This window comes from Anas acuta, chromosome 1, assembly GCF_963932015.1.
Source record: "Anas acuta chromosome 1, bAnaAcu1.1, whole genome shotgun sequence".
NCBI classification, from domain to species: domain Eukaryota; kingdom Metazoa; phylum Chordata; class Aves; order Anseriformes; family Anatidae; genus Anas; species Anas acuta.
In genome coordinates, this window is record NC_088979.1 from 172,457,563 (window position 1) to 172,474,700 (window position 17,138).

Below are 17,138 nucleotides of genomic sequence, written 5' to 3' on the forward strand. Positions count from 1 at the left end.
TGAGCTCTTGGCTGGTGCCACAGGTAACTGGCAGAGGGAGAAGCCCCATTAGTCCGTCCTCTTTCAGTGAGTGCTTGTGGAGCTGTGTTGTGAGCACGGCCAAGTCTGAAAAGTGTCAAGCAAAGAAGGGAAGAAAAACGTGGTGTGGAAAGTGTCAGAGAGACAGAATTTTATGTCCTATTCTGGCTTTTCAGGCAGATGAGCATATTCCACAGTTCTCTCTTCCCATGTGGGTGATTTTCTTCCTCCACGGAGCACCACTTGGTTGTACCAAATATCCCATCACTATTTCCCCTCTCCATGGGCACCTCCTCACTCACACATCCTGTCCACTTCTGGTGTGCCCTGTGCGTAGCGCTGTGCTCGTGCTGCTCTCCACCTCGCCACTCCTTGCCCCTAATGGCACCCAGACCCCGTTCTGCTCCCCTCGGCAAGCACATCCCCTGAGGACGTGGTTATTCCCTTCCTACAGCTGTGTCAGCAAACTCCCAGTCCCTGTGGGATAATAGGTTAACGGGCATACAGAAGATCATCTTCTGTGCTGTCTGACACACAGTGTGTAAGACCTTGTGAAACTCCAAAGTCCACCGAAATCAGTGGGACTTTTTTTGTTAATTTCACTTGAGCGTTAGATTAGATCTGTAATTTTCAACTGACTTTTTTTTTTTTGTTTCAACTTGTTTGATTTCACACTCCATATCTCATTTTGAACCATGTTTTTTTTTTCTCAGTGCATAATTTTTCAAGCTGAATGTAGAGCAATGTTTTTAAGGGTCTTTTGGGGACGATACAGCAGTGAGAAGCAGATTCCAGGTCTGATTTAAACCCCAAATATTTCCTGATCTCGGAAAAGAATCCTCTAGTTCCCTCCGGATTTCCAGCATTTTCTGGACCTGAATATGCCTTTATATATTCAGTTGTATGTAGGGAGGGGATGTCGTTTGGGAGGGGTTTTTCTTTGCATGCAAGTGTTAAATATTTTCTGGGAATGCCTATAAAGGAACTTGCATCGAATCCAGGCATGGATTTGCCATCGTTTAACCATTCATCCTGGCCACACAACTGTGCCATCACTGAACATGGCATGCATCAGTGCTTAGGTGAGCTGCTGCTTCGTGTGACAGCAGGACAAATCCACTAAGCCGTTCAGCAAACTTGAAACTATGATGGTGCTCTCAGGAAGCTGCTGGCTGAATGCTTGTCCTGGTCTGCAGCTACTCGTAAGTTTTGGAGCCCTCCTTGTTCAGTTAACAAGGTTGCTGGTAGCTGTATCCAGATCTGGTTGAAGTTCTGTAGCGTAAGCCAGAGCAAGTTTTCTTCTGCATTTCTTGTTCCTGCTTGCCCTGGAAATCTTTGCCATCGCTCAAGCTGCAGCTCCGTTTAAGAAACTGCCTGAGGATAGGGTTCTGTCAGCTTGGCAAAACCAGCTTTCCCTAGCAAATGTTTAAGGCATTGTCAAATATCACTTTAAGTTAATTATGTTTAAACGTATCTGAGATGGCTAAATGGTTTTAACTCTGCTTAGCCAAAATGGTTAGCTCCAGGATATCACCTTTATCAAACATTTCTCATTTAAGTCCTTTAATAAATTAAATTTTGAGACCATGGTTAAGCACGGTCCTTTTAAAATCACTTTATCAATAAGACTGAGTTTCTACGTTTTACTAAATCAAGCCAGAAAAAGAATCGGATTAAGAAATTCTTTCCAAGCCAACAATGAGGCTTCATTCATCACAAGGACGAGCTGATTATCTTTTGCCCAGGATGTTTTATAAATGTATCTAAAATGTTTTGCATAAACATGCTTGGCTGTGATGTAAGAAGTACACGAGGAAAGCAGAAACATACAAGAACGGGTTATGCCTTTTAAGGCTAAGCTCTCAAAATGAAGACAAGAAACAGCACAAATGGATTTTGTGGGTGTCAAGGAGTCGCAAGGCGCTGAAGGCACAGACTGCCTCACTGTGCCTTTGTGGGGCACCTGTAATGGGGCTCCAGAGCTTGCATGAATTGGGAGAGTCTGCAGCAGTCATCTCACTTCATTCCAGTCAGATTTATAAAGGTCAAATATACAACACTGTGACAACTAATAGCTCATTTTCTAATCTGTTAAGCAGAGCAGATGCATGGCGTGGTTTAAACAGAAATGTTAGTCTTATAGCATGTGTTCCTTTCATATACCATAGGAAAAAGGACAGTGAAATTTTAAAAGCATTAAGTTTTTATAAAAAAGGCAAATCTTGGGAAAATTCATGTTGAATCTATTTTAATCTATTAGACTACCTTTGCCCTACTTTCTTCTTATTCCTTTTTTTTTTTTTTTTTTTTTGTCAGTTCAGCAACACATTCCATTCCCGGGAAGTGTAGGGTGTCCCACGGTGCGTCCGTACCACCTACGGAGCGTGGTCCCGAGGCAGCCTTCTCGTCTGGGCTTGCCGGCTGAGCTGTCTGCACCAGCACAGGCAGCCGCAGCCAGGGTGCAGCCGGCAGGACAGACAGACGCCCTGCAGCCCCACGGCCCCCCGCTGCAGCACACAGCCAGCCCCCCGGCTGGCAGGCAGGGCTGAGAAGCCCCCCGCAAAAACCTGGGCACCGTGTATCTTGCAGGTCTGCTCACCTTGTCAGAGGAGATGACAGGCTAGACAGCAAACCCAGTCCATTTTAACATACAACTAGCTCAAAAGAAAGTGCTTTGGATCAGTTTATCTTATCTATTAGACTATTTCTCCAAGGAAAGAGTAATTTTCGTTGAACTTTATTTCCAGGGAGTAATAATTATATAGTATCTACAGATTTGTTGCTTTTGTGATTATTAAACAGAGACTGAATGTGTACAGATGAGCAGAAGCAGGGGGATCAGACTTGTTAACTCCTCTCCTAACTCTAACGAAATCTGAAATGACACATGACCTCTGTGGCTGAAAGAAGGAGGCAAAGCCCACAGATGTTCCGAGCAGCACTCAGAAAATTCCAAAAAAGACAAAACGTTTCTCTGTGCTCCTGCCTGTACAAATTGCCTGCAGGGTGTTTCAAGAGAGAGCAGGAATGTCTTTGTCAGACCGCTCACGCTCAGCTGCCCGTGCTCAGGAGATGGGCTTTAAACAGACGTGGAAAAAAAACCACATGCTCTGAACCTATAGAAGTCCGGGTTGAAACTTTATTCCGTGAGGGTGAAATACCTTCCTGGTGAGCTTCAGAAAGTTAATTTTGGATCATTCCAGCTTAGAAGTGGTTACTTTTCACTCCTTAAAACAGTAGGGAAGGATCAGCCATCTATTCCAGCTGCTTTAGGGCTGGTGAACCTGGCCCATATCTCTATTTTACAGCAAATTAGTTTCTGAAGTTAGTAGCTGTAAAATTCTAGGATAAGCCTATAGTTGGTTTATATCTATAATAGAGCAAATTGAAACAGACTGATAGGTAGGAATCCAAGTTGCAAAATAAAAAAGCAATAACACTAAATACATCTTGCCCGAACACTAATTACAGCTTTGCCCGAATTTAAGGATAAATTCAAAATGTGTGTGTAGTAGAGAAAGGTCAAACTTTCAAAGATATTTGCTTCTAAGGATTTTAGCCTTAATGTCTAACAAATGAGCACAAGGTATGTTTGATGAACAAAATACTAAAGACATGGAGTTCAGTGCGTCAGCTGCAGATCCAAGTCAGCAGCATGATCTTAGTATATCTTAGAAGCTGTGCTCTCATATATTGGTAGCAATTAGGTCACAACCAGGGCAGTGAGGAACTTCGATAGAGCTCTATATTTATAAATTCAGCATTACATTACCAGACTGAGTGCCTTCAGATGTATGGAAATAATGCACAGCCAGAGTCTGAGCTATGTGTCTATGGTCAGAAAGAAGTTCCCGGTTGTGGGAACTCTGTGTTCAGCTTACTGGTTGCTTGTTTTCATTTAAGAAGAGCCACCTTAATCTGCCTACAGCAAAAAAGGCTCTGAAGCTTGGTGAAGGCCTCTGGCTAAGTTTGTAGTGTGTGTGATGGCTGATGCAGTAGCCAGTGCTCAAGAACCATCTGTAAATTAGCAGAGATGCCAGGGACTTAATTGTGCATAAACCTTGAAAAGACGAAAAGCTGAAAGAATGTTTTATACAAACTAAAATTGTTTGTTGAAGAGAATGTCTGGGAGAAAATAGCAGCTCACCCTAATCAGAAGTGTCATAAATCCCTGGGATACCAACACACAAAGGCAGGAAGCAAATCTTGCTCTGGTGTCAGTGAGATCTTCAGTGTTAGGGGGCGCAGAACAAGCAAAGGTGCAGAGAAGGAAAAATCATTTACCACATGCTCTCCTGCACAGAGGTGTTTAATTTTGCAGTATGGTGAATTCAGTACTGAGTTCTGAAAGGCTTTTTGATGACAATATGGTAGCCCAAAACTGAGGTCCGCCCGCAGAGCACGTCGCCCAGTTCTGGGTGGTCCCACCCACATCAGCAGGATGGCAGCACATCAGGGCTTGTATGTGGCATTCCCTCTGGCTTACCCCGCTTGCAGGGTGCTGCATGGCTCAGTGGTGGCAGTACCAAAGCCCAGGGAGCGCAGTCAGGCAGGGCACAAGCATCACACTAAGACAGTGGTGGCCGCATCTCTGCAGGACACCTGGAGAAGCACGTCTTGCTAGCGTCTGTGCAAATTCATTGCTTTCCTGCCCACAAAATTGATGCTTTTTCATTACTAAATCTCCTAAAATACCGTTCCCTAAAATTCCCTAAAATCTCCTAAAATACCATTCCCTAAAATACCATTCTGATCTTGTACAAGTGGTACCTTTACTGAGGCACAGTGTGTGCTGGTGTCAGGGAACCGTAATCGGGCTCCTTAAATAGTTACGAGTTTGACCTCTTTTCGCGTACAGCTTTTATACATTGTGTATTTTGTAATCACATGCTGCTCACAGAATTAACTTGTTCGCATTTTCTAACCACTCCTGCTGGAAATAAATCCTCTGACTTCTTTCAGCAAGTTTATTTCGGACCGAGAAAGCAGAAGAAGTCTCACAAACAGCCACCTGGAAAAGAAGAAGTGTGATGAATATGTAAGTCCTTCTTGCTGGTCTTCTCTATCAAAATGAACTGTACTACACTGGGTGTTGGGAGGGCCTTTAGACATGGTCTTGAAAAAGTGCTGGTTCAAGGAAAGGGAAGTCCCCAGGCCTGTGCTGGGCAGGAGGCCATGGCGATTCCTTATGGCCTTGCAATATATCACTCATACCTAAGATGTCCCACAGGCGTGGTGAGAGATGGGTTTTAAAGCTGAACCTATATGAGTTGTCTGTTGCCTACATATTTACTAGAATTTAGGAAATCTGTAGGACAACAATCAGAATATAGCTGTGAAAAAGTTAGGTGTTTTTTTTGTTTTCTTTCAAACCTCACAGTTTTTACTAATTTGCTCCCACATCAGTAGATACTTCTATCTGATATATCATGTACCCTGCAAGTCGAAGTGTAATGGCATTTCTGTGCTCTGTTCCAAGCCGTTGCTGACCTGTGAACCTCTATTTCTCCAGATTCCAGGAACAACTTCTCTGGGAATGTCCGTCTTCAACCTCAGCAATGCCATCATGGGCAGTGGCATTCTAGGCCTCGCTTTTGCATTGGCCAACACAGGAATTCTCCTTTTTTTGTAAGTGTGAGCGGGTTGAGGATCTGATCTCTCTGCAGTGCGAGTGCAGTGATTTACGGTCCGGTTGAAATGTGATGTGCTTTTTCACTACATGAAGTCACCAACCTGTATAAGTAGCTTGGAGTTTGGAGTACTGGTGGATGGTCAGTTGTTTCACATTCTAAAGATGCACTTAAATACTCAAGTACAGCATTCAAACCTGAAAATATTATCTATATTTTTCAATATTTTTTTTTCAGTCAGAGTGGTGGGGAGAAATAGCCACTAGTTGTGCTTCTGGAGCAAATTATGTCCATGCCGTTGACTACTGACCTGAGCCTAGCCAGGGATTTTTTCCTATGGTCTACAAACTGCACATACATCGAAAACAGCAAATTTATTCAGCAGTAATACTTGCAGTGTGATAGTACCTACTTCTTGCATGTGTCACAGGTTCTCTACAACTTTCAGCAAAGCATGGTGCAATATCTACTTTTTTGACCAAGAAAAAAGAATATTTGTATTCTTTTAAATGTTGCATATAGTGTTTTTGTCTCACTTCCACAGTTTTTTCAGTTTCTTATAGGAGAGTCCTTATTAGCCAACATAAATACAGCCAAGATTTGAGTATAAAAAAGAGTTGAGGTAGACTACTTAACTCCACCAAAAAAGAGGCATTTCATAAAACAGAATTTTATAGTTTAAAAATGAAACAGTGCCAGTGAATGAGTAAGACACAGAATACTGTGTTATTCTGGTTTGCAGTGTGAGACATTTCATTGTGAAAAGTGATTGTTAAGAAATCAGTTGGGAATTGTGTGCAGAATCCAGTAATAAATGTTCATTGAGGGAAGAAATACAATAATTTACAATATTTGAGACCTGTTCAACACAGTTATTAAGTTTACAGATCACTCTACAGAGGTGTCATTTCCTGAATGTCAGAACCTAAAAATCTAGAACTTACGTTATTACTTTTTTTTGAAAATATATAATATGAACCCTGCATATAGCAGAATGGATGGGCAAGGTGGTATGTATAGCCATCTGCTCTGAGGTTTCGTGCCAGCATAGCTACATCCATGCTGCTGGAGTACAGTTTGCTGTGGTTCGATAAAATCTGGGAATAATCCAAGGAATTAATCCACTTACATTAAGAATGTACAAAGTCTCATAATTGTGTTACCACTAAGCTAGGCTATAAAGTAGATGGACACTAATTGAGTTGTTTTTTGGTTTTTGTTTTTGTTTTTTTTTTTTATGCAGAGGGACTGAGTTCATTATATATATATATATATATATATATTTATTATTATTATTATTATTTTTAAACCAGCATGTGATAGTAACCTGTTTATGATTCTCCACCCATGCTCTCTGATAAGCACACCTTGGAGGGCACAGACTGGGGTTTGCAAAAACTGCTGTAACCAAAGAAGTCACCTCTGCTCAACCTTGTTACCTCTTCTGGGAGACCAGTGTCTCAGCTAAAGAACAGTAACTTTTTACATCTACTCTACAAGAGGAGATTTTAGAGCACCTTCAATTTCACCCTCAGTTGCTTTAGTTTTCCATAAGTAATCTTATCCTCTTCTCTCTCTCTCTCTCGGCAAAGTTTTTCATGAGAGTTTAAGTGAAATGCATTTGCTCTAAAGGATATAAAAAGGCAGTTTCTTATAAATGAAGTAGATCAGAGGTGTGAAGACTAGCAAAACTTCAAACAACTTGTGGTGGAAACTAGGCTAGTCTTGGTCCGAGTAGTGAGTGTATAGCTGTGCACCACCTAACTGTACAAAAACCACCAAAGCTGATAGCTGGGTAGAGGTTTTATGTAGTAAATAACAGCATTATTCTCTACAGAATTAGACCATGTGGGTTTAAGTGAGAGTAATTGTTTTTGTTAGTTTTGTAATGCCTTTAGATCTGTTAGCTTGGAGATAGATCAGCCTGCTGAGATGAAAGGTAAGGAAGCTCGCAGGACCTTTCTGACCAGGCAAGCAGAGATTTTGCCTTTGAAGCCTGGAGATACAGCATCCTAATGTGCTGTCTGTAGTTATGCCTGAAAATTGAAGTGCTTTAAATTGCCCTTTCACCATGCAATAGACTCATAGTTAAATGTAGACCATTACTTTTATATTTTTGCTCACACTCTCAGTCAGTGCGTTTTTCCCACAAATGTATGGTTCTGCTGTCTCTGTCCTTGGCAGATCTTAGAACCATTTCTGCTTTACAAGTGATAAAAGAAAAAGTCCTAGCATGAATTTGATTTCTTTTTGCGCATGAGAAAGCACTTACATTCATTGCTCTTGAACAGCAGAAATCTGGAAAGTTTCTAGTTTGCTTTGTCCAGGTCATCTGTCTGCCAGTGCTGGCTCACACCATCTCTGAAAAATAGAAAGCAGAGGAGGAAGAACTAAAGGAGCATTTTCAGCTCGAACAAAGCAGACCCAACTTGATTTCCACTCTCATAATTTTTATGCTACTTCAGTGTGAAATGTGCACCCAGTGCACCAGGATCGGTTCAGATCCTATACTCTTGGCATAAGATGTACAAAGTAAATATGGTGATGGGTATGTACTGTCACATAATGTTTGCATAACTGATTGCCATAGTGAAGTGTCATACTTTCTAGGCAAAACAGCAGAGGAACTCTGAGGAACTTAATCCTAATATTTTTAATAACCACAACCTAGACCGAAGAAGAACGTCCTTTCTTGTGTGAAAAAAAATGGGCAGAAAGCCTTCTTGCTGCAGAAAGATGGCACAAAAGGCTTGGGGAGGTAAAGAAGGGCCAGGCCAGCTGGGAATGGCAGGAGCACTCGTAGGTAACTCACCCTGCCTGTGGTTTCACTGGCAGCAGAGCGATGGATCGCACTGCAGAGACACGCGGGCCGCCCAGGCATGAGGTGCCTTCAACCCATACTTAGCCCCGCAATGCATGGGGCCTGAAAAACCCTTCTGAGAGGCAGAGCTTGTCGGATGAGGTGCAGTGTGAGGTGACAGCTGAGGTTTCACTCTGCTCTCTGCAGCTGCCTCTGCTGAGGTCAGCTGGAAGCTGTCACCAGGCTGGGTGGCCTGCAGTGGCATGGCCCTGCTCTGCCTCGCTCCTCCACATCCCATGCCTTACGGGGTTCAGTGCAGAAGGCAGGGGGCTGCCCGAGCCCCCCAGGCCCTGCAGCCTGGACTCTACGGAGGGCTGGGGACAGTGTTTGAGCCAGCTTGGTAATGTGGCAGCTGTGAGCAAACAGCAGCGGTGCCACAGGAACAGTTTGTTCTTCCTAGCCCTGTATCGGTCCCCTGCCCTAAACTGTTTATTCTGGATTTGTTGGGGGAGGTGAGCTTTGCATGTGCTGATTGCTTGCAGAGCTGCCAGCACTGCTTTAAAAGTAGGCAAAATAATAAGTATTGAGACGAGAGTGCGAGCTACCCCGCTTCTGTTTTGAATTTGCGCGAGGCGAGTGGCAGGGACGTTTCCTTTCCTTTCCAAGGGGCGGTTCTGGCGCGGGTGTCCCTGTCCACACCGCAGTCCTAACACAAACAAGTTCCTCATGCAGTGCTAAGGAAAACGCCAAGCGTCTCCATGCAGGTCCTACGGGGAGCTAAGGACAACAGATCAAATACCTGGCTGCTTGGGGGTGTTATTTTTACCGCTGCAAAGACTCCATGAGCTCAGTGCCTGCAAAACGGGAGCTTTTAATATTAAAATAGACTTGGTGCTGGCTTGTGCAGCCAGGGCCACTTGGGGCTGGGAGTGACTCAGCCTGGCTGCCGTGGCTGCAAGCACCGTGCCTCCACACAGACAGGGGCGTAGCGGGTCTGGAGGGGACGTGGGCAGCAGCAGGGCTTAGCAAGTCTTTAAAAAATGGAGCAGAGTGACCTCAGCCAGTGCAAGCGCCTTTCCCCTCACCTCCCCAAGGAGAAACACCCTTCGGGCTGTACGAGAAGCGTGGTGTTGCTGTCAACCATGATTCTCTGCAAAAGAGCAGCTCCTTCTACCACCTCCCTGCTCCTCTGGCCCCAAAAAACTAGTGGGTCAGTATTTGGCACTAAAACATTTCTAGTCCAAAACGGTAAAAAAGGGGAGGGAAGAAGCTTCTCGTCCTGATCCTTCTATATATTTCTATGAAAAAGATGTGTCGCTGCCTATCTGTGGCAGCAGCATGTTTTCTGTTAAATTTTAGGCTTGTTTTCCTCGGTGTCCCAAGGGTAGTTGTCATAATAAAGAGAGGAATTGCCAACAGATTGTCTGAATGCTCTTCACACACATCATGAAAACATCATCAGGTCTTTGTGTGTCAGTGTCGGAGGGGAAGGCACACATAGTGCTTGGCTTAAAGACATAGAGCAATGAGCAAATGTGTTTTTATGCACTTAGCCCCCGGCACTGACTAATTATCATTTGTGCCAGCAAGTTCACTACACAAACAGTTCAGTCATTGCTTCCTGCAATTCTTCTATGTGCGAAGTCAAATTATGGATCATGGCGGAAAGGGGAGTGACATCAGTGCGGGGACACCTGTCCCTTCCTGGATGAAACATAAGCCTTTGCTTTCTGCCTTCACTCCCAGGAGAAGACAGTCTGTGAGTGGTGAGGGGATGGGTCAGCTGTCTCCATGCCTAACATCTAAAGCCCAGAGGCTCCAACCCTTGGGATCACTCATTGCGAGGACACGGACAGAATCGAAGCTAGAGACCACATTATTCATCGCGTTGAGTTCACATTCGGGTCCTTTTTGCCTGTGGAAGGCTGGATAGAGCAAGACATCTCTGGGTGGTATTAACCTCCCTCCTCTTCCCTCTCCTTCGGCACTGGGAGGCATGTAGAAAACCATTGAGGCACCCCTCTGGTGGCATGTGACACGTGTCTTGGGAAGAGATGCTTGCATCTGGCACAGAAGGCTTTAAATAGAGGACATCCTTCTGAAATTTTTACTCAGCTTCCAGAAAAAAATCCTTTAGACTGGGTGCTGAGGAATATACCTGGCTCATCCCTGCTCTGATTAAATCCTAATTCCTATATGATGAGACATCTTCCTTCTTGCTTCCCTCAACAAGAAAGGGTATAACTCAGTAACAGGCTGCATTTTTTCTAAGTTTTACTTAGTTGAATTCCTCTGCATACAAGGTTTTATAGGTCCTCTCTAGCCTGGTGGAATTGCAAACAGCATGTTAATCACTCTTGTTTATAGGGCTTTTTGCATTCTCAGAAGATTATAAAAAATATCTTGGCATCAACGGGAATATGACCCAATGTGTAAAATATTGCAATGTTAGAGCTCTGCTTTTACAGTAAGCTTTATCTTTCATTCTTTTGTAGGCTGCTTTTGGTTTCCGTGACATTGCTGTCTATTTATTCAATATATCTCCTGTTGGTGTGTTCAAAGGAAACAGGTAATATAAGATGTTACTGTAGCATTTCAGTGGACTTGTAAGGAATAAGAGGTAAAAAGTGCTCAGAATAAGGCAAGGTACTTTGTGAAAGACAGAGTTTCTATCACTTTGCTGACACAAAAGGAAGTCCTAAAAGATTGTGGGTCAGAAGCCCAGAATTAAAAATAATGAATGTCATGGCAAAGGGGAATGACATCTGACCATCACTGTAAAGAGAAAAAAATCAAGCCAACGAGTGGATTCTGCTGCAAGGAAATGTTTTTAGTGAGCTAGAAGGAACAGCTCAAATAGTTCCTTTGCATTACAAAATCAATTGCAAATGAAATACAATGAATCTGCCTATCCAGGTAAGCCAGCTTACTTGGAAATAGAGCTCGTTGTTAACAGCTAGTGTGAAATTCATGAGTTTTCCTAGAAGAAAATAAAAAGAACCAGTTCCTCCACAGAGAGTAGTATAACTCTAAGCAAAACACATTTCTAAACACAGAAATTAGAAGTTATTTACAATGTTAAAGAGACTTTGTGCTCTAAGTCAAGAGTCTCTTTGAGTAACAACCTCTGAAGACATACTTTTAAAATTATCTGTGCATAAGAACACTGTCGTATTTTAATACGTAATTTGGATGCACATGAGTTATCATTATAGTGTGTGCAAAGGCACCAACTACTTATTTAAACTAGGTGTGAAGGCATAATTGTTGACACATTTGTGCCATCTTAGTGCCCAAAATCTGAGCCCTGTTTTCTGTGCTGCTGGATCGCAGATATATCATTACAGCTAAGCTCAGAGTTATTGTTTATACAAGCTTTAAACAAGAAATGTCAGCTATAAGGAAATGTAGAGAAAAACAAACGAAATCCATTTTTAAAATAATCTGTTCAGTGTAACATCTGTAGTATTTCTCTTTCTGTTCTTGTGATTCTCACCATCTTCACAATATCCAGTCTTTTTTTTTCTCAGCTGGAATTGCAGCCAAGGAAAAAAAGCATTTAACAGAAACACAATCCAATTAATAGAGGAGTTTCTCAAGCTTGACAAATACTTAAAATGAAGTTTTAGTTATAATTTAAGCTGTTCCCTGCTTTTACCAAAAACATACCACATTTGAGAATTCGCAAGTTAAGGCATCATCATTAAAAACTGTAAATCATCCTGTAAACTAGTGGCTGCCTTCATTTGGATCATTTAGTCAAACCAAGCAGAATTACAGAGTTGCAGTCTGGTGTCTGTTGGGGCCAGGCTGCCAGTACTGGCTTCTGGCCCCTGCTGTACTGAATCTGGTCTGGAGTGAAGGCCTTCAACCTTTCTTTCATTGAGACTGCAAAGCTTATATGCCAGGATGGGGATACCTGAACTTAAAATGCCATTATGGGTATAGACGGACTCATTAAGAGGGTCTCATAAATGATCGGTAGCCAAAGACAGCATTTATAGATACCAATATAGATTACTCCGTAAGTTTCAGCTCTAGCAATTACAAGAGAGCTTTCCATTTAGTAACAATGGAAACATACAGTTTTACACAGGAAAGGAATCACAAGTGGTTTGACTCTTTGCTTTTGCTGGTGAATTCTTTACCTTTCTCCTCATTTCTTTTAACACAGGCTGCATGGTGTATGAAAAGCTTGGGGAGCAGGTCTTTGGCACCCCAGGAAAAATGATTGTCTTTGGATCTACATCTCTTCAGAACGTTGGAGGTAAAGGAGATCTGGGATATTTAAAAACAAAACAAAACAAACAAACAAATAACACAGGAGGATCTTAATAAAGATCTAAGTAAAGGTTACCCATTCTCTTAGAAAAGTTTGGGATCCTCATGCTCCTCCGTATTGGTCTCAATAACATTTTGCGTGCAGCCCTTTAAAGATGCTGTATTACTGAATGATCGGTATTTTACAGTCAGTTACAGTTCTGGGTCTTCTATCATTAGAAACTGATGTGGAAAAATGTTCATGATGCTTCTATGTACGTATTCCACAAAATATCTCATCTGTTGTCTAAAGTGATTCTCTTGTTCCACCAGCAATGTTGAGCTATCTCTTCATAGTCAAAAATGAGCTGCCTTCTGCCATAAAGTTTCTAATGGGAAAAGACGAAAATTTTCCGTAAGTTGAATTCATTTTTGCGATTAGATTACAGAATTTAACATTGTATAGATAATCTTGAGCATATGTTTATAAAAACCCTTAAGTACTGGATATTCGGATATTCTGTAGGCTTGTCAACAGTAGATCACAGGAGTATCTCAGTGGATTAATAAAACACAAGAAAACTTTGTGAAGGACAAGAGGATGGATAGGAAATTAAAGGTGTAGTTATCAATATTTTCTCTATTTGCACTCCAGATTTTTGTGCAGAATTAGAAGCTTTGTCTTTTACGGTGTAGGGCAACGCTTGAAGATATTGGGAACAACAAAAGTTTAAGATATATTTTTACTTGCATTTTTAGCATCTTACAGGACTTTTTGGCCCCGAATAAAATTCTTCTATACTAATATATGACAAAGGCAGAATATTATACTTAGATGTCTGCCAGTTGTCACTCCTTGACATTTACCAGCTTCTTTAATAGAGGGAATAGGAGGATGGTATTTCTTTACGGTAATAAATAGCCTTTACACAGGGTTATATGATGTATTGTAGAGCACAAAGAAATTAGAGATCCCTTTCCTCGGGTTTTCATACTAAACAAAGCAGTGAAAATATATCACACAGAACACCAATAGTGCTGCATCTGAGGCAGAGCAGTGCCATGTTTTAAGAGCTGGATGCCAAATACCTTTGGTACTCTGCAAAGTTCAGATGTGGTCCCTATTTTGCCTTTCATAGTGTAAGGATATGGAAGATGCTTCTGTAACTGCAGCAAAGAGGATGACTAAGTGTGAGGAAAACCAGAGAGGGTTTAAGGTGTGCTCACGGTACTTTTTTAATGTTTTATACAGGGCATGGTACGTCGATGGGCGGATTCTCGTTGTCATAGTGACGTTTGGTATCATCCTCCCTTTATGTCTCCTTAAGAACTTAGGTAAGATGTAAATCCTATAAAATACAGGAGCCCGTTGTGCCTCCGACAGCCACATTGGCCACTCAAATATAATTACAAAAATTATGCTCTCACTGTAATCTAAGCAGCCTCTCTGGTCCGGGAAGAAGCTGTGTTTTGAGCGTCTTGGAAAAAAGAAGGCCTAAATTGTTACAGCGGTTGAACTCGGTATAAACCAGCCTCATCCATATAATTGGGGAAATTGATTTTAAAAAATATGCTTAAGAGGGTGTTTATTTCATGAGGTGACTGACTCTACTGTATGTGTGGCCTGTAAAAATATATTCACCAACAAAATGCAAGATTATAAAAAATTGCTTATTTTTCTATCAGCATTGAAATTTTCAGTGGTTGGGTTAATTGGAGGTGTTGGCTTTGTAAGTAAGGTGTGTATAAAGAACCACATTTCCAAATGTGTTTTAGTCCGCAGAGATGCCAGATGGTGCACTATGTGTGTTTTAAAGCCATGTAACAAGTTTTGGCACTGCATTCCTCTTGGGATCTTCCTTTTGAGAAACTAACCCATAGTAAGCTCACATTTCTCTGCATAGTAGGGAATCTGGGTCACGTTCTGATTGCAATTTCACATTTTCAAGTTTGTTTCAATTACCACAGCCCCTTTCAAAAGTAAAATTAGTTAAACTACTGTAACGATTACCTTTGGGAAGGAAGGTGTGTGTCACATCGGTTAGATCAAAGCCCTGGTCTGTCTGAATGCCGGAGGCTTGCAACGTGGAAGGCTCCCACACCAACCAGGAATGCTTTTGTCCTGCCCAGAAGCTTGTAATACATATTAAATGTATAATGCATTTAAATTCATCATTAAGTAGAGAATTAAAAAGCAAGATACGGCTAATAAAATAACCTTGTGTAAGATTTCTTTTTAATTTATTTCAGGGTATCTTGGCTATACCAGCGGATTTTCATTAAGCTGCATGGTATTTTTCCTCATAGTGGTAAGTTAAGCTTGGTCTCTTCATTGGATTAGTCACTTGATAGCATATTCAGAATTTCTTAATTCAATTAGAATTTGCTTTTTAGTATTATTCTTAACAGCTGTTTTCTGCTTTTGTCCTAGGTTATTTACAAGAAGTTTCAAATTCCCTGTTACGAATTGGAGCTAAATGCAACATCATCTATGCTATCAAATAGCTCAGCACATGAGCATATGTGTAAGCCAAAGTATGTTATCTTTAATTCCAAGGTATGTTTCTTTTTATGATACTTATTTTTGATTCACATAATACATGCACCTACACTCCATGTCCTTAATCAGCTCAGCAGCACGTAGGGCCTGCCCCTCCATGCTTCCACATGGGCTCCGATGGCGAATGCACAATGGGAGTCCTTGCCCGGTTTTATGGAGGCGCCATAAACACCTGTAGCTCCTTGCAGTCTTGCTCTGCTGCTCCGTTCCCCAGGAAGCCAAGATAGGCTGAGCTGCCTTGGTAGTACGTGTGCTAAGGCTGTGAGCCCCAGACAACACCGGACAACAAATGCTTTGTTTAGGAGAGTTTTCCTTTCTGCTGCTTTGTACTGTCTGTGCTGCAACTGAGTTCCTAGGCTGTGGTTCAGCAGACACTGTAAGCCTGCATCCAAAGGCCAGAAGTAATCTGTCTGTCCTTCTGTGCACAAACCACTTCTTTGTGACAGGGTATTTGTTTTTATAGCCATATGGTGAACTGCACCAGGAAAAGGATACAGTCGAAAGCTAATCCAGCAAAAATTTGATTGCCTTTCAGCTGGATGCTTTCCTCGATCGCCACACAGCTGCACAAAAAGTTGTGCCAAGAGAGTGCGAAAGAGCAACTGGCTGTAGCTGTGGGAGCAGGAGGATTGCTTCTTCCAGCTGTGCCGGTTTGCAGTGATCCTTGCACGGCACCTTATCCAGTAGGGCAGGGTCCTCAGATTGTCACCACTGCGTTCATAGAGAATGCGTATGTATAGTATATGCCTGAAAAAATTAAGCTTTTTAAAAAAATCATCCAATCATCCTACCAGCTTCAGTCCAAGAAGTCAGTGTGAACTAATTTGAGCACTTTTCTTCAGCTGTGGGCAGCGATCAGCCCTGAACCAGTGTAACTGACCAAGAAGTAGTCAACTTGGTGTGTGGTAGCGACACAGGAGTAGGTACATTTTAGATAGATACTGACAAAAGGAAATCTTATTCTCCTGCAGTGACAGTGTTTACCTCAGAGTCAATGAATGCCCATCAGAAGGATCAGTCCATCTGAATTAGGCACACTGGACCTGAGCTTTAGAGATTTGCTCTTGGGGCCAATAATTTGCCAATCAATTTAGTAACTTAGATGTGTGAGAGGAGATCAGGTTCACAGGATCACAGAATGGCTGAGGCTGGAGGGGACCCTGGAAGCCATCTGGTCCAGCCCCCTGCTCATGCAGGGACACCTAGAGCAAGTTGACCAGGACTATGTCCAGATGTCTTCTGGGTATCTCCAAGAGAGGAGACTCCACATCAGCTGTGTGCTGGAAGTGATTGAGAGAAGGCAGCACAGGTCTGGATATGGAAGCACCACCAGAGAGCAAATAGTGTGCTTTCTGAATCTCATGGGATGGGGATGTACCCCACTGGGCAGCTCCAAGACTGCTTCTGTGCCAATGGTTGTCCTGTGGCCAGCACAAGAAAACCTCAGAGCACCAGGAAGAGCTGACCATAGGGATCAGCTCATTTTATCCTCACAGGAGGACCTGTTTTTCATGTGATCTCAGCTCGTACCAGTTTCCTGGGGAGAATGGAAGTGCTTGAGCTCTGAGATCATTCATAAAGTTTGGCCAAATGGTGACCAAGGAAACCCGCTCAGATTTTTGGTTGAGCAGGGGGTGAGGTTCCCCTCAGAGGCCCTCTGCGCTTCGTAGTGACGTAACGGTCTCTCTCTTTCCCCAAGGAAAAGCATGCTCCCTCCACACTCCTCCTAGCCCTTTTGTTGGCCTGGGAAATGAAGGGGCTCAGTCTGGTACCTTGAAATATCCATTTATTTGTAAGTTCTGCATTCCTCTTCTCTTTTCTTACAGTCTGGATATGGGCTTCATCTTCAGGACTTCAGCCTTAGCACCAC

At 42.5% G+C, this 17,138-nt stretch overlaps 1 protein-coding gene across 2 annotated transcripts in view; it reads left to right on the forward strand.

The window, feature by feature from the left end:
* SLC38A1 (solute carrier family 38 member 1) overlaps positions 1 to 17,138 on the forward strand; it is a 40,210-nt gene that overhangs the window by 9,735 nt on the left and 13,337 nt on the right. For both annotated transcript variants that reach the window (XR_011091984.1, XM_068669354.1), the window contains exons 3-10: positions 4,981 to 5,056; positions 5,531 to 5,646; positions 10,944 to 11,017; positions 12,623 to 12,715; positions 13,042 to 13,123; positions 13,961 to 14,043; positions 14,959 to 15,017; positions 15,140 to 15,265. Coding sequence is in view for 1 of the 2 variants with exons in the window: in XM_068669354.1 (XP_068525455.1) it covers positions 4,981 to 5,056; positions 5,531 to 5,646; positions 10,944 to 11,017; positions 12,623 to 12,715; positions 13,042 to 13,123; positions 13,961 to 14,043; positions 14,959 to 15,017; positions 15,140 to 15,265 (709 nt within the window). In the remaining variant the exon portion in view is untranslated. The remainder of the gene's footprint in view (positions 1 to 4,980; positions 5,057 to 5,530; positions 5,647 to 10,943; positions 11,018 to 12,622; positions 12,716 to 13,041; positions 13,124 to 13,960; positions 14,044 to 14,958; positions 15,018 to 15,139; positions 15,266 to 17,138) is intronic.